The sequence below is a fragment of the Acomys russatus genome, chromosome 4 (assembly GCF_903995435.1).
Source record: "Acomys russatus chromosome 4, mAcoRus1.1, whole genome shotgun sequence".
Taxonomy (NCBI): domain Eukaryota; kingdom Metazoa; phylum Chordata; class Mammalia; order Rodentia; family Muridae; genus Acomys; species Acomys russatus.
The window spans coordinates 1,662,512-1,686,764 of NC_067140.1; the positions used below are offsets into that span (position 1 = coordinate 1,662,512).

Sequence of the window (24,253 nt, forward strand, 5' to 3'; positions counted from 1 at the left end):
ACACACACACACGCACAAAGAGAGAGAGAGAGAGAGAGAGAGAGAGAGAGAGAGAGAGAGAGGCAGACAGACAGAGACAGGGGCGGGGATAGTTAGAACTCAGACATTTCTTTTTGGGGGGAGCAGTTGAGACAGGGTTTCTCTATGTAGCCCCAACTGTTCTGGAACTCTGTAGACCAGGCTGGCCTCAAACTCACAAAGATCTACCCGCCTCTGCCTCCCCAGTGCTGGGATTAAAGGTGTGCACCACCACACCTGGCAAGAACTCAGACATTTTGTATTTTGTATTTCATTTTATATGTTGCCTGTGATTTTGCACAAGGGTGGAGTCTTCACTCTCCTCATCTGTAAAAATCCATATCTCTTACTGCTGTAGGAGTTGATGAAATAGCTGTGTTGTGCACATCTCAGGGCTCAAGGGCATCTGCGTCAAACTTTTGTTGTGAGACAGGGTCTTGCTATACAGCCAAGCTAGCCTTCGAACTCAGGAGCCTTCTGCCTCCTGCTGGCGGGCTTCCACGATTGTGCCACCACGTTCGGCTCTATGTTTGAGGCAGGGTCTCACTAGAGAGATTAAGTAGGCTGGAACTTCCTGTGTAGTGCAGGCTGGCCTCAAACTCTCCATCTTCCTATCTCAGTGCTGGATTTAGGCATGCCATCATGTCTGGCCATTTAATTTTTAAAAGACTTATCATTTTAATTTATGTGTATGAGTGTTTTGCCTGCATGTATGTACGTGCACTGCCTGTGTACGTGGTACCTATGTCCATGGAGGCCAGAAGAAGGTACCAGATCCTCTAGAACAGGAGTTGAGGATGCTTGTAAGCTGTCATGTGATCGCTGGGAACTGAACCCAGGTCTTCCACAAGAGCAGCAAATGCTCTTGACCACTGAGCCATTTCTCCTTTCTCCTTCTCTCTTTGATAAAGGGTTTCTCTGGGTAACTGTCCTGGCTGTCTTGGAGCTAGCTTTGTAGACTGGGCTGACCTCAAACTCAGAGAGATCCACTTGCTTCTGTCTTCTGCGTGCTGGGTTTAAAGGCATGCACCATCACAACCAACTTCTGTTTCCTTTTTTAAATTTTTAACTAATTAAAGTTAGACTTTTAGGTTAAAACACAGTGGCACACAGTTTGCATTCCTTTGTAAAACTGAGCAGATCCCACGTTTTAGAGGCCAAGAGTCTCCCCTAATCTCTTGTCTGGCGCTTGGCTAAGTAAGAGGCCCTCACTGGCCAAACTGGGTGACTGCAGGCTTCCTGCTCTGGGCCGAGGCTCTGGTAAGTAGGAGAACATTTCTTTAGCTAGGCAGAGAACAGAGTGCAATTGTTCCAATAAAGTGCAAGCCAGCTTTTAGAAGCTGTCCTTTTGAAACTTTACTGGGCTTTTGGGTAGCCAAGGGGCACAGCCACTGAGAGGGACATTACCCAGTTGTTGCAATGGGACACTTTCCTCCCAGCCACCTCTCATCTCTTATCCTGTTCTCCAACAGGATGGAAAAAAGAAAAGAAAGAAGGAAGGAAGGAAGGAAAAATAAAGGGAAAGGACCTGGTGCTGTGTAAGGTGGGCCACAGCTGCATGCTAAAATAATCGCAGCCAGGCACCACACATTTTCACCAGCCTGGAAAGTCCATCAGTGAATGATGTATGTTATGGTGCATCCATACTGTGAAATATTTCTCAGTCATGAAAAAGAACACGGTAAAGAAAAACACTGACAAACTGAAAGGAGAAACAGACATATCCACAGTTATAGTTGGAGATTTCAACACGTCACCGCATGAATTTTAAAAGAAGGTATGTAATTACTAGGTACATGGAAGACTTAACCAGCATGCCACAATGCCCATGTGGAGGCCAGAAGACAACTTTATGAAGCCAGTTCTCTCCCCACCTTAAAAATATTAATTTTTAATTATGTATATGGGGGGTATCGGTATGTGTATGCACGTACAGCTGCCTACACATTGGATCCCCTAAAACTGGAATTACAGGAGGTTGTTAGCTGCCTGACATGGGTGCTGGGAACCAAGCTTGGGTCCTCCAGAAGAGCAGTAAGTGGACTTAACCCCTGGGTTCAGGTCTCAGCATCACATCTGTATACTCTAGGGACCAGTTGAGGAAAGGAGGCCCTGGCTTTCAGTTGTAGCTCTTTGTGAAGCTGCAGGCAGCCTCATGATAAAAGCACCTTTTAAATTTTTTTACCATATATTTTCTGTTGTATTTATTCTTACCACAAAATTTTATTGTCAATTTGATTCCAGCTTGAAATTCTTAAGAGCAAGCGTTTTGTAGTCAGCTGCCCCCCAGGCCATCGTCCAGAAAACCTTTCTGCACATTTCTCATCTACCTAACTGGGTAGATTCCCCTTAGGTGTAAATCAGAATTTCTTCTTGACCCACAGAGGAGAACAACACTGCCCTGCTGGTAATGTCAAAGAAATGGCGGGGGGGGGGGGGGAGCCAAACATCTTCTAAAGGATATATGGAGGTGTGCGAAAGGATGAGCATCACTGCTAGTGGTGGATGCTACCACAGGAGGTATCTGGCCTTCGCTTCCTTACAGAAACCATCTTGTTTGGGACAGTGGGGATGAGGCAGGATTGGCCCGAAAGCAGGTGTGACAACCTTATTCCCATTCCCTTCCGCCCTGTAGAGGGTTTTCCAGCTTCCCTTGCAGCTAGAGGTAGTAAATTCATTTTGCCCAGTGAGCTCTAAATAAAAGTCTCTTGGCAAACAATTTCCCCCTTGATTAAAAAAACAAAAACAAAAACAACAACAACAACAACAAAAACAGCAGAGCCCAGCACTCGGGAGGCAGAGGCAGGCTGATCGCTGTGAGTTCAAGGCCAGCCTGGTCTACAAAGTGAGTCCAGGACAGCCAAGGCTAACACAGAGAGAGCCTCTCTTGAAAAAAAAAAAAAAAAAAGAAAGAAAGAAAGAGGAGAAAGGAAGGAGGGAGAGAAGGAGGAGGAGGAGACACAGACACACACACAGAGAGACAGAGAGAGGGAGACAGGGAGACAGAGAGAGACAGGGAGACGCAGAGAGAGACAGAGAGAGCGACAGAGGGAAAGAGACAAAGAGAGATTTCTGACTTTGTTCTTTTCCACTAGTTGTTTGGTACACCAGGCTAAGGACAGGTTGCTTGGAATTGGAATTGTGGTAGTCACACTACAGCTGCGATAAAAGCCCAGCAGAATTGCCGAGTTGCAGACCAGGGTCCTCACCTTTTAGGGCTGACAAATCATCCTGAAATTGCCCACCTCAGGACATGTAGGTAGAAAATGTTCTTTGAAGGGTTCCCGTCATGAATGACTATAGGCAGCTTTGTGGATAAAGGCATCTTTGAAATTTCATACCATATGTTCCCTGCTGTTTTGATTTATCCTTTGAATGAAAACGTATTATTGCTGTAATTCCAAGTCCAGTTTGAAATATATACCTCCTGGCATAGGGCATCCTTGGTATTCCAAGTGGCAGGAAGAGGAGAGCGAGTGAGGAGTGAATAAAAAGAACATACTGTTCCTTGTAATTTTGTCCTAACTTGTGAGGAGCGGCCTTGCAGACTTGGGGGCGGGGTGGGCAGCTGGGAATCCATTTCTCATCTCTGTTTGGGTTTTCATCAAAGGTTGTAAAATGCTAGCCTCTGGTTAGATGTGAGATGAAGGATGTGTTTAACTGGTGGCTGGTAGACATGTCTTGTCCAGTTTTGTTTTTTTATTTTAATTTTAATTTTACTTTACATCTATGGGTGTTTTGCCTGCATGTATGTCTGTGCACCGTGTATGTGCCTGGTGCCCACAGAGACATGGTGACACACATCTTTAATCCCAGCATTTAGAGGACAGAGGCAGGAAGATTCTGGTGAGTTCAAGTCTAGCCTGGTCTACATTGTGAGTTCCAGGCCAACTGGAGATACACATCGAGACTCTGTCTCAAAACACAAAACAAAACAAAACAAAAATTTAAAAAAAACCCTGAAGGTTGGAGAGATAGCTCAGTGGTTAAGAACACAGGATGCTCTTCTAGAGAACCAGTGTTCAATCCCCCCATGGAGTTGAGCCCCATGATTCATGTGACCTGATTCAGTATGCAGCCTGATGGCAGCTTACACATGGTGCACAGACACACATGTAGGCAAAACACCTGTGCACATAAAGGAAAATAAATACATTAAAAGTTTTGAGATATTTCGGAAAAAGATCTGGCTATTTTGTGTGTGTGTGTGTGTGTGTGTAGGTTTTGTTGTTATGTTTGTTTGTTTGTTTGTTTAGAAAATGGAAATATCTGTGATGTTGGACTTGTATTATTTTATTTTATGTGCATGGGTGTTTTGCTCAGTCCTTTCTTCCCTGTAAGTGGGTGCATTAGTTACTTCTCTGTAGCTGTGGGTACACACCGTGACCAAGGCACAGTAGAGAAGGAAGGGTTTATTTGGGCTTACAGTTTCAGATGAGTGTGGGTCCGTTATGTCAGGGAAGCATGGTGTCAGGCAGCCACGGTGGCTGGAGCAGGAAGCAGAGCTCTCATATTCCGAACCTCAAGCTGAGGTTCAGAGAGAGTGACTGCAGGTGGGGCAGGATATATACTCTCAAAGCATGCCCCAGTGATGTACTTCCTCCAACAGGGCCACACCTTCTAAACAGCCCCACCAACCTGCACACAACCTGCAATCTCAGCGTGGAGGAGAAGTGGCACAGAGCTTCACCCCTAGTCGGGAAGCTACTTTTAATTAATAGCTACTAGAAAAGGAAAAATCAGTTTTCCTCAATGGAGTGACACTGCAGCCCAATCATACCCCAGGGCAGTCTCCATGCTTAGAAATAGTCAGCCAACACAAGTCAGACTCTGTGTGTGTGTGTGTGCGCGCGCGCGCGCGCGCACGCATGCACGTGAGCTTGTGTGTGTGCACACGCTTGTGTGTGTGTGTGTGTGTGTATGTGCGCGGCAGACATGTGTGTGCGCACGCATGTGTGTATATGTGTGTTTAGAAAACAATTTAGATTTATTTATTATTATTTTATGTGTCTGAGGGTTTGCCTGCATGTATGTATGTCTGTACTCCACATGCATGCCTGGAAGAGAACATTGGTTCCCCTGGGACTGGAATTACTGATGGTTGTAAGTTACTGTGTGGGTGTGAGGAGTGAAACTTGGGTTCTCTGCTAAAGCAACATGTGCTCTCAACCCTCCAGCTCCCCTCACCCCTGCCCTTTTTTTTTTTTTTTTCTTTTTTCTTTTTGCTTTTTTTTGAGAGAGGATTTCTCTGTGTAACAGCTCTCACGGTCCTGGAACTCGCTCTGTAGACCAGGCTGGCCTTGAACTCAGAGAGATCTGCCTGCTTCTGCCTCCCAAGTGCTGGGATTAAAGGTGTCCACCACCACTGCCCAACTAGTCCCTTTTTTTTTCAAGAGAGAGAGAGAGAAAGAGCATGAAGTTGGGTAGATGGGGAGAGGGGATCTGGAGGAGCTGGGATAAGGGAAAAATCAAAATGTATTGTAGGAAATTCTAAATAAGCAAATAAATAAACCCAACCAACCAGCCAACAAACAAACAAAAGCGAACGCCCCACGGACACACGCAAATTGCCTGATGGAGGCAGTTCCTCATCCAGGGGTCCTCTTCCCAGCTGACTGTAGTTTGTGTCAAACTGACAAAAACAGTAGCCAGCACGATGTCTGTGTTACCCATAAAGTTGAATAAGCCTCCTCACCCCCACCTTAAAAAGAGGGAGGGAGAGGGGAGGCCAGTGCCCACATTTTCCAGAAAAGAAAACAGTTCTGAGAGATGAAGGAAATTTACCCAGTGGTTCCAAATGCTTAAAGCTCATTTCATTTTTTTGAAATTTTTGTCTTTTGAGATAGGGTCTCTTTCTGTAGTTCTGGCTGTTCAGGAACTCACTAGGTAGCCCAGGCTGGCCTCAAGCTCAGAGATCCTCCTGCCCCTGCTTCCTGAGTACTGGGACTAAAGGTTTGCACCACCACACCTGGCACCCCACTCATTTTTTATGGATTGGAATTATTGCTTAAAAAAAAAAAAAAAAAGACAGGGTGCTGGAGAAATAGCTCAGAGGTTAAGAGCACTGACTGTTCCTCCAGAGGTCCTGAGTTCAATTCTCCAGCAACCACATGGTGGCTCACAACTATCTATAATATGATCTGATGCTCTCTTCTGGCCTGCAGGTGTACATGCAGGCAAAGCACTGTATACATAATAATAAATAAATAAACCTTAAAAAAAAAAAAAAAAAAAGACAGGCTGAGTGAGGCCTCAGGATGCAAGAGACCAAGCTTCCGAGATGGAATCAGTGTTGATTTCTTCTAGTTCTAAAGCCTGTACTCTCTACCAACTGGTCTCATCCACAAAGCATGGAATGTCACTCACACACACACACACACACACACACACACACACACATGCACACTCACACACACATGCACATGCACACTCACACACATGCACACACGCCCCTCGCCTTGAACTTGGACCAGATGGAAGTGAGGGAAACCACACACTTTGGTGAACCCAGAGCTTGCATCCCATCATTAGTGTTATTTTTAACTGAACCCTGAATTGAAGGGGACAGGGCTTAAATTGAGATAGAACTTGTATATTTTTTCAAGCTGTTAAAATTGAATGTTCAAGTAGTTTTTGAGACAGAATCCACCACGTGACAAATTCCACCAGAATCTCTTCCTTCTGTGTATTTTGATTTGTCTAAGGTCACATGAGTGGCCCGAGTCTAGAGACACTTAATCGCTCTGAAGGAGCTGCTTGGGAGTTGTTTTCCCCTTCCCTTACCCTCCAGAGCCAGGCACTAGCACATTTCTATGTCTGCCCGTGATACCCTCTGTGGCCCTGACCTTTCTTTACAGCACAGATGAAGGCAAGCTGGGTCCTGTGAGACCCTGTGGTTCCCACCACCCACGGACAGGAACTTGATCCCTTTGGGGGCTCCAGGCAGAAGCCTAATGGTTTGCACTGAGAAACCCAACCGGTTTACCAACAGGCAGCCTCTGTATTCTGCACAGCGGCTGGGTTGTCTCAGGAGCCAGGTGGCCTTTATCTCCTGGATCAGGCCAGCACAGTGCGTGACCCTCCTCCACAGCAAAATGGGGACTCTGAGGAGCCTTAGTGCCCCTGGGGAGACATTCATCTTCTTAGCCTTTATCATTTTTTTCCCAAAACAGTACTTTCCTTTTGAGGGACAGCGGCCCAGTTTGAGGCTGAGGGCTAGCAGTGCCTCAGCCAACGGTGGGTGGGATGTAGGTGAGCCCTAGCCACTGGGGGACAAGACTGCACTAGTTTGGATTTTGGTGCTATTTGCTAACTGCGCAACCTTGGCTAGGTACCGAACTTCTCCGTGCTACAATTTCTCCACCTTAAAACTAGCATGTTATGCTGGATGTGGTGATGTACTCCTTTAATCCCAGCGCTTGGGAGGCAGAGGCAGGTGGATCCCTGTGAATTTGAGACCAGCTTGGTCTATAATGCAAGTCCAGGACAGGCAAGACTACACAGAGAAACCCTGTCTCGAAAAACAAAACAAAAGCTTAGCATGGTAGGCAGGGGAGGTGGCCCACACCTATAAACCCAGCACTTGGGAGGCAGAGGCAGGAGGATGTCTGTGAGTTTGAGGCCAGCCTGATCTACAAAGTGAGACCAGGACAGCCAAGGATACACAGAGAAACCCTGTTTTGGAACAAACAAACAAACAAAACAAAACAAACAAAAACAAAAAACAAATGAAACCATCCAAACACACCTGGCGTGGTAACCACGCCACCCATCTTGAGGACTTAGTAAGTTAAGCAGCACCTTGCACATAGCAAAAGTGATATTTGCATTATCTTGAACTTGGATCCTGTCCTCTCGCTGTCTTTAGTTTCTTCAACCATATAATTAAGGCAGCCCTTCCAGGATGCCTCTTGACAGTGGCTGAGTTGAACTGGCCTTGGGCCCATTTCTTAGGTTCTTTTAGCCTCAGCGTGCTCGTCTGTAAATGGAGCTGCTGAGGAGTGGGTGGGAACTGTGATGACAGGAGAAAACAGGGACCAAGGCACAGGGCTCGACCCTGACACATCTGGGTTGTTTTGGTGGGGAGGGCCTTCCTGAGTCAGGGTCGGCTCTGCGCTGTGGTTTTCTTACATGCTGTCTAAGAAGGACACTTTACAGCTTGGTGGGGTAATCCTGTCAGCACGCACTGAGCATCTGTAGGAGCCAGCCGCTGTTACAGCCTCTGGCGCTGTACACCCAGAATAGCCTCCATCTCTTGGGCTGGGAATAAAAGGCACCTCAACATGTGGAGCACATAAATACAGCTCAGGCTCAGAATGGGGAAACTAAGGCCTAAGGAACATTTCCTAAAGTCCTCCAGTGGCATATCCAGACAGAAACTTCCAGGCAATTCCTCACAGTTTAGTGTCGCTTATCCTCAACACTGGACTTCTCCAAGGCCTTAAAAATGCAGTACACACATGCAAGGAGGCTACAGGTATTGTGTCTCAGCGGACATTAGTTTCACCTTTATATATATATTTATATATATGTTTTTTATTAATTTATTCATATTACATCTCAATTGTTATCCCATCCCTTGTATCCTCCCATTCCTCCCTCCCTCCTATTTTCCCCTTACTCCCCTCCCCTATGACTGTGACTGAGGGGGACCTCCTCCCCCTGTATATGCTCATAGGGTATTAAGTCTCTTTTGGTCCGTTCCGCCTTTTTTGTTTTGTTTTTCAAGACAGGATTTCTCTGTGTAGTCCTGGCTCTCCCGGAACTTGCTATGTAGACCAGTCTGACCTAGACCTGAGATAGAGCCACCACCCTCTGCCTCTCAAGTGCTGGGACTAAAGGTGTGTTCCACCTCTGTTTACCTTGTAGTTTTGAGGGTCTGTCATTGGAACCTACAGCTCACAAAGCAGCCTAGGATGGCGGGCTAGCAGGGTCAGCAATCTGCTCGTCTCTGTCTCTGGTGTCTGCTGTTTTGCATGGGTTCTGCTGGAACCTGGGTCCTTGAGCCTCTGTAGCCCTGAGCCATCTCCCCAACCCCATTTTATACTTCTCAAAACATCTAATTCTTCAGGCAGTGGTGGCTCTCGCCTTCAATCCCAGCACTCAGGGAGGCAGAGGCAGGTGGCTCTCTGTGAGTTCGAAGCCAGCCTGGTCTACAGAGTTAGTCCAGGACAGCCAGGCTACACAGAGAAACCCTGTCTCAAAACAAACAAAACAAAACATCTAATCCTTGCATCGAGTCTGGGGTGGGCACCTGTCATGCATGATTTTATAATGGGGGGGGGAATGTCACAGAAGAGGGAGAGGGAGGTTCCCAGCTCTCCACATGCCCTGTCCCCATCCTGGCTTCCTTTCCATTCTGAGTGGCTTGGTGGAAGGTCTCTCCTCTTTCTTGGCTTCACTTTCCTCATGGGTGAATCGAGGAGCCCTCCCCGATGGCCCCTTATCCCTGTGACCCCTTCATCCCCTTGGCTGTTCTCTGGTATCTTCCTGCCACCGGGGGTGGGTGGGGGTGGGGGTAGGGGGTGAGGCCCAGGCAGCCAGCGGCGTCTCCTCAGGGCCTGGCTCTCTGTCTTGGCTGGTAGTAAACCCTCAATAAAACCCGTGGTGCAAGAACGGAGGGAAGGACAGCGCTTGCCCACGGTTCCCGAGGCCCCCTGGGAAACTCTGGTCCGCCTTCCCCTTCGGTTCTCGGTTCTCGCGGTTCTCGGTCCAGGCAGCTGTCTTCCCCTCCTCCCGCCCTCGCACCCGGCCTTCCATCCGGCCTGCATTTTTTCCGGGTTTGATATCATTTTTTCCACTCTCCCGGCTGCTGCCGGCAGCCTCTGCCAACTTTCCACAGTTACAGTCTCCCACCCCCACTCTCCACCACAGGCCGGAGACAACTTTGGGGGCGGGGAGACCCTCCTCCACTTCCTGGGCATAACTGGTGACCAGTGAGTTGGTGAGCCTAGGGGAACTGGGCACCCCAGGGCACGTTTTATTTATTTATTTATTTTTCCTGCACCGCCTCCTCTGGCCGGGGCCACAGGTGACTCCTGTGTGAGGTCCAGGAGTCTGGGGCAGGGCAGGAGGGCAGTTGGTTGGAGGCAGCGATGTCAGGCGTCTGAGGCAGGATGGTCCAAACAGTTTGCATCTTGTTCTCTTCTCAAAGTAATGACAGTCCTCTTCCCCCATCCTCCCGAGATGGAAACTCCTGACCTGACCCTACACCCAGCTGGGTCCCCAGCCACGGGGGAAGCCTCACTGCATTCTCCCTCACAGCCAAGGGAGGTTGGAGGAGGGAGCTGGGGCCAGGGGGCCTGGAGCTCACTGACGGGTGACCCTGGAGTGCTCTTGGTTTCTCTCAAGACTTCGCATTCCACATTTGGAAAATGAATGCACTGGACTAAATTAGTGTCTATCCTGGGACTAATGGACTGTGTTCCATGGAATTCATGCCCGCCCTTAAATTATATGCAAAATCGGGTTAGAAAATGTGTGTCCTCCCATTAGTTGTAAGATAGCATGTGGCTGCGTAGACCTTGCTGGCCTAGGACTTGCTGTGTAGACCATGCTGGCTCTGAGGTTCCAGCGGCTCCTCTTGCCTCTGCATTCCCTGAGTGTTAGGATTATGGCCATGCACCTAACTTCCACCCCGCTTTCCTGATAGGCTAGATTGGCCTTGAACTCTGGCATCTTCTGACTCAACCTCCTGAGTTCTGGGGTTCTGGGCATGCGCCACTACTCCATCTCCCTCATAGAATTCTTTTTTCCTCCTCCTCCTCTTCTTCTTCTTTACCCAGTGCTAGAATCAAACCTATGATGCACATATGTTAGGAAGCTCCGCCCCTCAGTCACACCTCTACCTCCTGTCACTGTGTGTGTGTGTGTGTGTGTGTGTGTGTGTGTGTGTGTATGTGTAGACCAGAGTCAGCTACCCATCACCTCCCCAGCCCCCAAAGACAAAGCCCCTGACTGGCCTGGAGCTCACCAGGGTGAGTTCCAGGGACCCCCAGTCCCTGTCTCCTAGGTGCTGGGATTACACGGTTGTAGCAGCAGGTTGGCTCTTTGCTTGAGTTTTGGGAATGGGACTCGGGACCTCTCCTTAGCTGAGCTGTTCGCCCCACCCCCTCCTAAAGAGAACTGTGACAAGGGGCTCATAGGCCCTGGAATCTCCATGGCCTCTCTCAGAGTGCCTGTGATTGTGGGCTCCTGCCTTCCCTCCCAGAACCTCCTTTTCCTAAGCAGCCAGAGGAGGTTAGGGGTCACAGTCTTAGGTGTTGTGCAGACAGAACACACACACACACAGATAACAGGGGCTAGGTGTGCAGCTCCATGGGAGAGCTTCCTAGCACGTGTGACAGGGTGACAGTTTGGCACAGTCAGCTCACACAATCAGCAGCGATTACAGTGCCAGGATGAGTCCAGACAGACAACACGTGGTTCTAGAATCTAAAAAATGAATTAAGGAGAAAATAGCAGATCATTCCGAATTATTGTGTGTATGTGGTCCACAGTGTGTCTGTCTCAAAGGCCTGGGGTCGGCCAAACCTAGCAGTTGGGAGGAGGGCCTGAGCATATAATTAATTCACCGACTTTATTATTGATTGTCCAAGACATCTAGGCCAGCAGGTCAAACCAGTCAACAGTTAAGTCAGACGTTTGAGGAGGTGGAGTTGCCCGGAAAAGTTCAGAGAGGGCGGCCCGTGCATCAGACACGCCGTCCCGGACTGGCTTATGGTGGAACATTCTGAGAACTGGCCACAGCCCAGGGACCAGAAAGATTTTGTTTTGCTTTGTTTTGTTTTTCGAGACAGGGTTTCTCTGTGTAGGCTTGGCTGTCCTAGACTCACTTTGTACATCAGGCTGGCCTCAAACTCACAGCAATCCACCTGCCTCTGCCTCCAGAGTGCTGGGATTAAAGGCGTGCACCACCACTGCCCGGCTTTTTTTTTTTAAACAAAAAGACACCCACCCCAAAACAAAAAAACCCAGAAAACCCCTGCTTGTGCCCAGTTTAATCTGTTCATCACTTCCCTAGGCAGGAAAGGCCCTCAAAGCCTCGGCTCCTAGAGATGCTCTGGCTCCTGACAGTGCTCTGGCCATCCTGGCAAGCGGTAAGGTCCACTACGAGGACTCCAGGAGATGCACCTTTGGTCCTTGGTGGCACCATAGTGTCCTGTCACCCCAGAGAAGCGCTGGTCTCATAGCACAGCCAGGTTGTGGCAGGACTTGGAGCGGGCCTTGAGTGCCCGGCGTTGTGCGCTGCGTGCCGTCAGGCGTGCCAGGAAGCGGCGGGCACGCTGGCCCAAGCTGGCCCGTCGTCGTGGGGAAGGTGGCTCCCTGGCCGCGCTGTCCTGGCGGCGCAGGCGCAGTTGGCGCACCACGCCCTCGAAGAGCTCTGTCACATTGTGTTGCAGAGTGGCTGAAGTCTCGATGAACTTGCAGTCAAACACCACTGCGCAGGCGCGGCCCTCTGAGTGGGGCGAAGACAAAGCCAGAAGGCAAAGATAAAGGTTGAAAGAGGTCGGTTCAGACTCTCAGGAAACAATTTCCCAGGTGCCTACTTAGTGCAGGTGTCAGGGGACCCAGGAGCAAATCATACTGAGGTTTGAGACATCAGCTCAGTCGAGGGACTGATACTCAGGAAGAATAAAGGTGGGAAGATTTGATCTCATGACTATGGCCAGTTAAGATCTTTACGGGCCCCACTAGACATATAAAACTTATTAAAATATTCCTCTACCACTGTAAATATAATTTATACCTAACTTTAAACGTTTTGGTTTGTAGGTCCTGGCCAACACACTAAGTGCTTCATACAAAACTTGAATTTATAGTCTCCCCTGTTTACACTGGAGCCACTAGTGGCCATTTTCAGGCTTTGAGAGAAGCTGGTGGACATAGGGTGTGGGTAGAGTCTGATTATCAGCTTGGGGAACTGCGGGGCAAGGATTTTAAGCAAAGGTCACAAGGTAAGCTGTGGTTCTGGAAATCTCTGTCAGCAGTCAAGGAGGAGTGACTGAATAGGGTTAGAGAAATATAGGGACTGGCATGGACAAAGTGGGGGTGCCAGGAGAGGACAGAGGCTTGGGGTGCGGGGTGAAGAGGAGGGGCTTGCAGGTGAGAGAGGAAAGGCCAGGTAGGTAGGCAGTTGCAGGATTAGGCTAGGCTGCAGGGCACAGACTTTCTCTGGGATGAGCATTGAAGGAGAGGCAGTAAGGCTGAAGGAGAGGCGGGGATCGGGCAAGGGACCCACCTTCCACGGAGACTTCCCGGCAGCGGGCCAGGTCGGCCTTGTTGCCCACCAGGATGATGGGCACGTGGTCAGCCTGATGCGTGCGCCTCAGCTGGATCCGGAGCTCTGAGGCGCTCTCGAAGCTGCTGCGATCTGCGATGGAGTACACGATGACGTAGGCGCTGCCCGCCTGCAGGCACGACTCCTGGCTCCAGCTTTCACCCTGGGGGGGCGGGTAGAGAGGGATCCCAGGCCCATCCTCAGAGGCTGTCTAGCCCTGGCTGAGAAAGAGGCTTTTTTGGTCTAAAGGGCAGAGCAGGTAGAGGTTCTACTCTGGATAGTTTTGGGGGGACGAATTCTATCATAACGCCCTTGGGAAAATCATTGGTTCCCGGAGCCTCAGTTTCTTTCTTGGGAAAAAACTGACAGATGGTCCCTTGTCCCCCCCCCCCCTCTTTCCCACTGACTGCTTCAAGTTGGGGATTTGAGGCAGAAATTGAGTGGGGGCTCTTTCCTGTAAAGAAGGGTCTAGCGTTGTCTGTCCCACTCCCTCTTCTTTCTCTTCCTCCTTCCTCTTCCCCATCTCTTCCTCCTTTTCTTCTTTCTGACAAGGTCAAACACTGTAGCCCAGAGTGGTTTTGATCTTGAAGCAATTCTCCTGCCTCAGCTCCTGGGGTGCTGGGTCTCTATGTGTCCCCCATAAGGCCTGGCTCATTTTGCTCTATCTAGTTTGTGAGGAGAGTCGGGGACACAGTTCTTTAGTGTTTCTGCACTCCAGAATTAAAAGGAAAAAGGAAGAGAGGGCCATTGAGACGGCTCAGTGGGTAAAAGTGCTGGCCATGAAAGCCTGGACCCCAGCGCGGGGGGAGGGGACACCATCGCCGAGGGTTGTTCTCACACCGCGGCAGGGAGGGGGACACCATCGCCGAGGGTTGTTCTCACACCGCAGCGGGGAGGGGACGCCATCGCTGAGGGTTGTTCTCACACCGCAGCGGGGAGGGGACACCATCTCCGAGGGGTGTTCTCACACCGCGGCGGGGAGGGGACACCATCTCCGAGGGGTGTTCTCACACCGCGGCGGGGAGGGGACACCATCGCCGAGGGTTGTTCTCACACCGCAGCGGGGAGGGGACACCATCGCTGAGGGTTGTTCTCACACCGCAGCGGGGAGGGGACACCATCTCTGAGGGGTGTTCTCACACCGCGGCGGGGAGGGGACACCATCGCCGAGGGTTGTCCTCACACCCCCACTTATACACACACATCACCGCACAATACACACTCATACAAAGCTACAAAAGTGGTAAAAAGCAGGGCGTGGTGGCGCACGCCTTTAATCCCAGCACTCGGAGGCAGAGGTAGGTGGATCGCTGTGAGTTCGAGGCCTGCTTGGTCTACAAAGTGAGTCCAGGACAGCCAGGGCTACACAGAGAGACCCTGTCTCGAAAAACAAAAACAAAACAAAACAAAAAAGTAGAAGAAGAAGACGAAGAAGAAAGAAGAAAGAAAATTAAAAAAAAAAAAGGTGGTAATAAGATAAATTGTGTGTGTGTCTGTGTCAGAGAGAGAGACAGAGAGAGAACTGGCCTCACTGGAGGCCTTTCTCAGCACAGTTTTGGAGAGAGCTAAAAGGTCACCTGTGTCTGTGTGTGTGTGTGTGTGGGGGGGTGAGGACAGAAAGGGATGGGTGTGGAAAGGAGCACTTAAGAAGCAGAGCTCTTTCTAGTTGTTTGACAAAGTAAAGGAAAGAACCAGAACAACAGAGACAGCCCTCCTGGAGTGTAGATTTCAGGGCTTTACTGAGGTCTAGTTCCAGTTTTCAAGGCTCATGTTCTGCATGGGGTGGGGAGGGCCATCAGGAGGGACTGCAACAGCAGCAGAGGAGGGAGAGGCAGTGAGAGGTGTGAGGTAAAGCCTGAGGCCTTTGGGAGGCCCCCTGTGAGCCCATGGGGCAGGGTTTGACAGGAGAAATAGCCCCAGCAGGGGCGGAGGCGATCCAGGGGAAGGGAGCAGCCAGTCTTACGGCTAGGGAGGGAAAGTCTGCGTGTATAGAAAGGGAGGACGATGCTGGCAAGTGTATAGATGAACAGACAAGCTAGGTCTCTGTGGGGGTGGGGAAATGTATGCTCAACAGCTGCATCCATCATTTCTCAGGCCAAATGACCTTTGAGCAGAATCAGAAGGTGTAGAGTCGGGGCCTAGAGGAGAGCTCACCGGGTAAATTGCACAGACATGATGGTCTGAGTTTGGTTGAATTTGATTCCCAGAATCTACATTACAAAAAAAAAAAAAAAAAAAAAAAAAAAAAATCAACAAAACCAAAACAACCCCTAAACCTAGGTGCAGTGGTGAGGTCAGAGGACAGCTTTCAGGAGTCGATTTTCTCCTTCTACAGTGCATGTGCGGGGTAAATCTCTGGTTGTCAGGCTTGGGACAGGCTCATTTGCTAGGCTTCGTCATCTTGCGGGCTGACTCATTCACTCCTGCCTCACTGCAGATGCCCGGCAACTGTTCCTAATGAGTGAATGAGTGAAGATGTGAGACCGGGGAATTTACCAGAGAGAGAGCCATTGTATCTGGCCTGAATTCTGGAGTGATGGCACCTAGGCTTTGAAGTAAATAGTGGTTGTTATCTGAGCTTTATGGAGGAGTTGCTTTTCCTGAAGGATTCTCAGAGCCTTTGTGTGATTTATTCCCGAGACATACTAGGCAAACCGGGAAGTCTCGTCCGGTTGAGAATTGCTTAGCTGGTGGATCCTACAAGACCACCTCTAGATCAGATAAGAGGTTTTGGTGCTTGAAGTTTACTGGCTAAAAGTGCCTTTTGTTTATCAATAAAGAGCCTTCTGCAAGGTGGTTCCGAGTTCAGTCCATCAGAGCCTGTTCCACCCTGCTGCTGAGGAAGCTGTAATATACTCTGCAGTCTCTCCTTCTCCGACCCACCCCCTGTGACTAAGAACACCAACATGAGGCTTAAGCTGAAGGTTCAGAAAGTGATGCTCCCAGGGAAGATGGGACATAGTCCCAGTATAAGCTATGGAATTTACAGATCTGGCCATGACTTGCCTGCTCTTGAAGAGCTTTGGACACAACCCTCCGAGCATCTGTTTCCTCACTGACAGAAAGGGAAGTGGAAAAGCAGTTGTGTAGCTTTAACTGCACATCATAACGTGTGCCCATTGCTTTCCAGCATCAACTGCACATCATAACGTGTACCCATTGCTTTCCAGCATCAACTGCACATCATAATGTGTGCCCATTGCTTTCCAGCATCAACTGCACATCATAACGTGTGCCCATTGCTTTCCAGCATCGACTGCACATCATAACGTGTGCCCATTGCTTTCCAGCATCGACTGCACATCATAACGTGTGCCCATTGCTTTCCAGCATCAACTGCACATCATAACGTGTGCCCATTGCTTTCCAGCATCAGGGGAAAGGGTGCACCATAAACTCCAGTTGCTGTTTTATGATCATCCTTAGGCATACTCCCATCTGGACCTCCTTTTATACTTGCTGAAAGGAATTGGCCAATCCAGACATGGGGATGCACGCATGTAATTGCAGCACTGGGGAAGCTGAGGCAGGAGGATCAAGAATTTAATGCCAGGGCTGGTGAGATGGCTCAGTAAGGAAAAGTGCCTGCTACCATGCCTGAGAATCTGATTCCAGCAGATTCTCTTCTGCCTTCTGCATGTGCTTGAACCTCCCCCAACCACAGAATTAAAAAAAAAAAAAAAAAGGTATACATCATGAGGACCTATCTAAAAGAATAAAAAGGAACTGTCCACATAGCCCCTTTATTTGATTCTTTGGTTCTATCAGCAGCACTTTAGCCACTAAACACTGCCCACTTATTGTTTTGAAACAGGGTCTTTCTACACAGCCCCATTTGCCCTGGAACTCACTATGTTGCCCAGGCTGGCCTCAAACTCACAGAGATCCACCTGCCTCTGCCTCCCAAGTGCTGGAATGAAAGACATGAGCAGGGGCTGGAGAGATGGCTCAGAGGTTAAGAGCACTGGCTGCTCTTCTAAAGGACCCGAGTTCAATTCCCAGCAACCACATGATGGTTCACAACCATCTATAATGAGATCTAGTGCCCTCTTCTGGCATGCAGGCCTACATGTAGGCTGAACACTATATTATAATTAAAAAAAGAAAAAAAAAAAGATGTGAGCCAATAGGCCTGGCCCAACACTATGCTCTAAACTTCCTTTATGGGGTTTAAGTTTAAGGGAAAGATGGTACCACTGGTGGTTTTGTTTGTTTTCTTGTTTCATTGTAGTGTTTTTTGTTTGTTTGTTTTCTTTCTTTCTTTAAAATGTGGGCATGGTCATAAGGATGAGGAAGCATGCAAAGGGAGAAGTGCATTCTGGGATATCTGCTGGAAGGGGACAGTGAGGGCAGAGGTTAGGGCTGTGAGGTTCTTCTGCCTTTGAAAAAGCTACAGGTTTGGGGAGGGGTGCTGAGGCTCCCTGCTCCGCATGCCCCAGGAGGAGCCAGGCATCTTATATTATCAGTTTTAGCACCCATCACCCTAACCATGCTTACAGTGCCATACCAGTTTCTCAGCCTCCCAGGTGTCCATAACCACCAGTGTGGTGTCCTCTCCATCCACTGAGAGTGTTCTCTCGTACACATCTGCAATCAAGTGGGAGGGGCGAGTCTGAGTGTGGAGCAGTTTCCCCTTACCTCCCCTTTCTTGTCAGTCACTTCTTCACATCTCTTTGGGGTAGGAGATCCTGTCTTTCCTGGTGGTCAAAAGCCCCACGAGGCGTCCATGTCTCACCAGCTGTAAGCATAGCACTTGGCAGGTGGCAGGCAGGTGCTGCAAACTGGGTCTTGTCAGGTGAATGAATGTGGGTTGCTGGGGTAGCCCGGGAATCCTCCCCACGCTGCTCTGACTCTAGCTTAGTGTGTGCTTAGGCAGATGGTGTTATTTTGAGCCTCAATGTCCCCATCTGTAACACACAGGTCTGCATAATGTGCGTCACTCCCAGGAAAGTCAAGACTGGAGAACGGGCCTGGCCAGATGGTCCCCATCTTCTCTCCCTGTGTACCCTGTGTCTTCAAAGCCAGTCCCGTAGAGGCCTATCTTTAGTTCTTACTCCTGTGCATCTGATGTGGTCCTGTGGCACCTCACCCTGTGTGCTGAGCAATCCAGAGCTCAGAACTGGAGGCCTGGACGCCTCCATTTGAGAAGAATGTTAGTTTTGTTTTGGCCTTGGTGGCTCAGGGATGGGAGGGGAGGGAGGCTGAGAGTCAGGAGGATTCGGGGCGGGGAGTTTCCGAGCTGGGTGGAAGCCCATCTTTTCCTGACACCCATAGCTTCAGATTTTTCTCCCCTTAAATCATGTACCTTTTATCCAATTTCCCTCCTCTAGGCCCTGTCCAGGCTGTGTCCTGCACAGCCCTAGGTCAGCATTGTTTACTTCGTAGCGTGTGTGTGAATGAATGATGCCCCTTTGAGCTGAACAGTGTGACCTGTAATCCTGTGCCCCTAGTCACAGCCTTTCCAGTCCTGTGGCCACACCCAGCGTGTCCCACAGGGCTCCTACCTCCCAGCTGTTCATGAAGGTCCCGTGGTTCTTGTTTCCCTGCGAAGAGGCTGGCCAGGCTGGTCTTGCCAACACCGGAGTCTCCAAGCAGCACCACCCGGTAGAGGGCCTCCCATGAGCCTTCAGAGTCACTGGATTCAGAGGACCACCCATCCTGGGCAGGGCAGGGTTTCCGAACGGGAGGGTTGAGGGAGGCTGACTGACCCAGTCGTGGATGCTGGGATTGAACAGGGGGTGCTGTGCACAGGCGGCCAGGCTGGTGGCCCCTGGCCGACAAGGGCAGTGGAGTGCTGGCTCGACGGCGCAGCGTGGTCTTTGCTTCCTGCTGGGAGTTAAGGGTCATCCTCAGGGAGATCTCTTCCTTCCTTGGCTCTTTCTTTCCAAAAGAAGTAAGTCTGGAGCCCGGAGTCCCTTCTCTGTGTCCTGATAAACTGTGGAAACTGGAAACGATTTCCTCCAGAGTCCTCTCTGGTTCAACTGAGGAGAGGCTTTTCAGCTTCTTGGGGTTGGGTTGCTGGTTTCAGGCCTAGAATCCACCGGGGTCCGCCTAGAAGAGCCGAGGGCACAGGCTGTGATGCCCGCACCCAGAAGCAGATTCCCAAGTTCCGAGGATGACCCCCCTTCCCATGACACAGACAGGCAAGGAGGGAGGGCTACAGCAAGTTGGGACATCTAAAGCATAGCTCACAAATCCTGCCTACTCAGACCAGTCCCTACCTTTCAGTATTTGAGACTCTCCCTACAGAAAGCATCGGACTGCCCCAACCCCCCCCCCCCCCCGCCCCTTCCCCACTAGTCTCCTTAAGGTGTTCTGGGTTTGGGGACACTGAGGAGAGTTGAGGCCTCGGGGGAGTTTTATTCCCGCAGCCTGTAGAGGACGTGTTAGTGCCCCACAAGGGCGAGGGGCTCCCTGGATCTCTCTGCCTGTAACCCGAGTGCCTTGGTGCCATGGGAACGGCGTGCCCGGCCCGCCCCTGTGTGAAAAATTCAGGAGTCGCTGGCGCCATGGCCTCCAGCTGTTGTTGGGGGGGGGGCGGGGGGGCCGCGAGGGATCCAGCAACAGGTTTGGTGACAGAACTGGGTGCAGGAGCGGAGTACACAAGGCTCGGGACCCAAGAACCCTTTCGGGGACTCCGGGTTGGAACTTTCCCGACTCATGATCCTGGATGTGAGTCCCTAGTCCTGGGGCGCGCGGGGTGGTGGTGGTAGTGGCGGTGGCTTCCCTTGTGCCAGGCTCTCTCACCCTTGCCCCCACTCCCCCCCCCCCCCACGCCGCCCCGCACCCTCTGGTACGCGGGTTCGAGGCTCCCAGTCTCCCGGTCCTATGACCACACGGCTTGCAGGGGTGGGGAGAACTCTGTCCGGACAGGCAAATTTACCTTGATGCTCCGGAGCTCCAAGTCCCCGCCGCCCCAGTTGTTGCGTACTCCGCTGTCCCCCGGCCTCAGCGTGCAGCCCCTCTGGCCGGTCCCGCCCCGTTCCAGCCCCACCCGGCCCCGTGCTGCCCCGCCCTGTCAAGGCAGCCCGGGTCTCCGCCCTGTAAGACCTTCTCCTCCAATCCTCTCTGTGAGGTGGGAGTGGACGTGTAGGAATTGGGTGCTGGAGCCGGAGTTTATTCCTTGGTCGCTGTGTCCACCTTTGACCACACCACCTTCAGCCCTGGACGGAAGGCTCTGGGGGAACTTAGCGTTCAGAGTCCCGGGTTCCACCTTCCAAGAGAGGCGATTCTGCAGGACTGGGCTCTGGGCTAAGGAGTCTGCGTTTTAAACAAATACCCAAGAGATGCAGATAACTCACGCAACACACTTTGAGAAAGCTCTGGGTGAAGGGTTCATTTTGTAAAAGGGCTTGGAAGAAGAGAGAGCGTGTGTAGTCTGTAGTAAAGGGTTCAGAATGTCTGGTTCTGATATCATAAATTCACTCATCCATTTGCTCATGATTAGTAGGGACTAAAGTCTCTGACCTTTAGTTTACTGTCCCCTTAAAAAAACGAATACGTAAAAAATCCATTTATTTGTTGGGAGAGCATTGCCTTAGCACCTAGGTCAGAGAACAACTTGCAGGAATTGGTCCTTTTCTGTTTTGTTTTTTGTTTTTGTTTTGTTTTGTTTTGTTTTGTTTTGTTTTTTTTTCGGGACAGGGTTTCTCTATGTAGCCTTGGCTGTCCTGGACTCGCTTTGTAGACCAGGCTGGCCTCGAACTCACAGTCACCCACTTGCCTCTGTTTTCTGAGTGCTGGGATTAAAGGCGCGAACCTGCCGCCACCACCATCACCACCACACCACCGACTAGCAGGAGTTGTTCCTTTTCCACCCTGTGGGTTTGGAGGGTTAAATTTAGGTTGTCAGGCTTGGCAGCAAGTGCCTTTACTTACTGAGCCACCGCACTGGCCCTGTCTACCCATCAGTTATTTATCCATTTAAACTGTTGTAGGCGTGTAGACGCAGGAAAGATACTCATGTTGGTAAAGGAGGAAGGAGCTGGCTGCAAGGCCAGAATTCAAGCTCTTTGAGCGGGGAGCCCCTTTAGCTTTTGAGAGGTTCAGATGTTTGTGCTGTGGTGGGAGTGGAGGGCACCGAGGCCAGGTGGTACTTGTGGGCGGGGCTCCCGGTCATGGCTGAGGGGCTCCCGGTTTGGAACAGATCCAGGGTAGGCTGCAGAGTAGGCTGGCTCAGCCCCCACAGAGCTTGGGACAATGGCAACCTCCCTCTAGTCTGACTTCCTTCCGGAGCCTGCAGATCAAGCTGTTCTCAGCCCCAGGTTTCAGCAGTGGCTTCCAGAGTGTGCCTGGCCTTGGGTGATCCCATTTTACAAAGCATGAGATTTTGACTGTACATGCAGAGTGGCAAGTGGACACTACGTCCCGTCCAGCACCACCCATGAGGCAGAGAGCAAAAGACAACTTAGTTTTAGAAGGGAAAAAGCACCCTCTATTGGCTTATCAAGTCAGACTGGGAACATTTAGGGTCATTGGTGTGTGAAAACTGCAGCCGAAAAACAGACAGGGGGGCCTCGCGGGACATCAGATCAATAAAGGGCACAGCACCCTCACCTGGACCCCATAAAAAGGACAAGTAATGCAGCCATGGCAGTGCCCCCACAGACCTGTCATGTGATCACCAGCTATGTGGTCAAGGGACAAACAGATCTCCCAGTTATTCAGGGCTTCAGCGCAGCAAAGTCTCTACTATTTGCCCCGGCCTGCTTGAATTACGATTCATCCACCCATATACTTATCTGGTCCTGCCCACCTCTCTGGCTCAGGGCTCAAGCCTGTGTTCAGGTTCTGTGAGCTTCCAGGAGCTCTTCTCCACTTGTGGTGTTCATATCCTGTCTAACCACTGGCAGTGACGCCTACAGTCCTGTGTGCCTTCTGCCTCCAGTACTATCATTTGAACTGTGTGGTGGCTTTAACCCCTTGTTGTAGATATTGTATGCTATGCATATGCATGAGCACCTGTGCTTGCACGCACATGTGCACACACACACGGACCTGTATAGACAGATACATGCATAAAACCGTGTGAAAGGTAATATTAATAATTAAGATCGGAATAAAAGACTCTGAGACTGCCAAGGACCAATTATCAAGTTAGGACTGCCTGGTAAATTGCAGCTAATGAGATGGACATAGCTTGTGGATTGATTGTTTTTTCAGTAAATCCCAGCACCGGGGAAAGACAGAAATATGCTCATGTTTCTTACATAAGGCTTGGCTGCGCCAGCCTCCACATTCTCCTGCAGGATGAGCCGTGCTGGATGGACAAGCACCCTCTACTGTCTGGGAGTGTGGTGACCTGCCTTCCAGAGCTAGTCCTGTGACTCAGTCACCATGTGACCCTAGGCAAGTCAACTCCCTTCTTTGGGTTTCAGTTTCTTGATTTAAAAAATGTAATCTGCTAGATGTGGTGGGGTGCACATATGAATTCTAGCACTTGAGGGTTGAGGCAGGAGGATTTTGAGGTCCAGGCCAACCTGGGCTACATGGTAAGTTGTAGGCCAGCCTAGCTGCATAGCATGGTCCTGTCTTAACTCCCAAGGAAAAAGTAACTGGAGGTAACCTCGCTAAAACATACAAACAAATGGAGATTTTTCAGTCTGTGACATAGAAGTGTGAACTTGGCATTTAAGACATTATGGTCAGTAGTCATTTCAGCCTCTTCTAAGTAGGCCTTGATGCTGTGACCTGCCCTTTCAGGCCCATTCTGCTCCCCATGTCAGGGATAACCATTCCCTACTCATCTTTCATGATGTAACCTAGCTGCTTATGTGCCAGCCCGGTGCATGTGTCCTCTTGGGGGCGTGGCCTGTAGTGGTTGATGTCTTAGTGGAAGACTTCCAAGGCTCTTTGGTTCAGAAATTTGGGGTAGGGCTGGGGAGTTTGCATTTCTCTCAGGTAGAAATAAGGGTTTGCTGCCACAGGGACCACCCTCTGAGAACCTTGTCTTATTTAGTTGCTCCAAAGGTGGTTATTGGTTTCTGTGAGGAAAGTGTTCTTTCAGTTTCAGAGTAGGCCCAGGCACTGGAAAGACAGCTCAGTGGTTAAAAAGCACTGGCTGCTCTTGCAGAGGACCCAGGCCGTTCCTAGAGACCATATGGTGGTTCACAACCATCCCTACCTCCAGTTCCAGAAGATCTGTTTCACCTTCTGACCTCTGAGGGCACCACGAACACACCTGGTGCACACACACACTCATGCAGAAAGAAAAAACACATAAAATAACATGAATAAACCTAATAAAAATAAATTAATTTTATTTTATTTTTTTTTTTTTTGGTTTTTCGAGACAGGGTTTCTCTGTGTAGCCTTGGCCATCCTGGACTTGCTTTGTAGACCAGGCTGGCCTCGAACTCACAGCGATCCACCTGCCTCTGCCTCCCGAGTGCTGGGATTAAAGGCGTGCGCCACCACGCCCGGCTTAATAAATTAATTTTAAAAGAGAGAGAAAAGGACTCTTGCCTTCATTTTGTAGATGGCAGCTTGGGTCTCTCTGCAGTTAGGTGACTTTTTAAAGCTCTCACAGTGACTAGGGCACGGGTCGATGACTTTTGTTATTGTTGTGACAGAATATACCTGACAAAAGCTACTTAAGGGAGGAAGGGTCTACTTGGCTCGTGGTTTGAGGGTGCGCAGTCCATCAGTGTAGGCAGCAGGAGTGTGAGGCAGCTGGTCATGTTGCAGCTTTGTGTGTGTGTGTGGGGGGGCGGGACAGGGAGAGAAAGAGAGAGAAAAATAGCTGCGCTCAGCTCCTTTTCTCTTTTTCTCGCCAGCCCAGGGTTATTCTGGCCCATGGAATGGTTGTCCACCTTTAAGGTGTGTCTCCCCATCTCCATTAACCCAGCCTGGAAATGGCTCACAGACGTACCTACATGGTGGCCTCCTAGGTGATCCCAGATGCTGTCAAGTTGACAGTCGGCATTGGCCGTTGTGTGGGAAGACACTGGATAGAAG

The 24,253-nt window shown here is 50.1% G+C and overlaps 1 protein-coding gene across 1 annotated transcript; it reads right to left on the reverse strand.

Annotated features, from left to right (window-relative positions):
• Positions 1-12,019: 12,019 nt before the first annotated feature.
• On the reverse strand, positions 12,020-19,237 carry Rem1 (RRAD and GEM like GTPase 1). Its single transcript, XM_051143512.1, has 4 exons — positions 18,802-19,237; positions 17,805-17,884; positions 13,259-13,460; positions 12,020-12,475 (listed from the first exon to the last, which is right to left on the reverse strand). The coding sequence occupies exons 1-4, from the start codon at positions 19,142-19,144 to the stop codon at positions 12,204-12,206; spliced, it is 897 nt and encodes a 298-aa protein (XP_050999469.1). The 5' UTR covers positions 19,145-19,237; the 3' UTR covers positions 12,020-12,203.
• Positions 19,238-24,253: the final 5,016 nt, after the last annotated feature.

Coding starts and splice junctions, on each gene's coding strand:
- Rem1 (XM_051143512.1), bottom strand. CDS start 19,144: ATGACCCTTAACTCCCAGCAGGAAGCAAAGACCACGCTGCGCCGTCGA. Junction 13,461..17,804: donor CCTGGGAGGCTGAGAAACTG/GTATGGCACTGT, acceptor CCGCCCCCCCAG/GGTGAAAGCTGGAGCCAGGA. Junction 12,476..13,258: donor CCGGGAAGTCTCCGTGGAAG/GTGGGTCCCTTG, acceptor CGCCCCACTCAG/AGGGCCGCGCCTGCGCAGTG.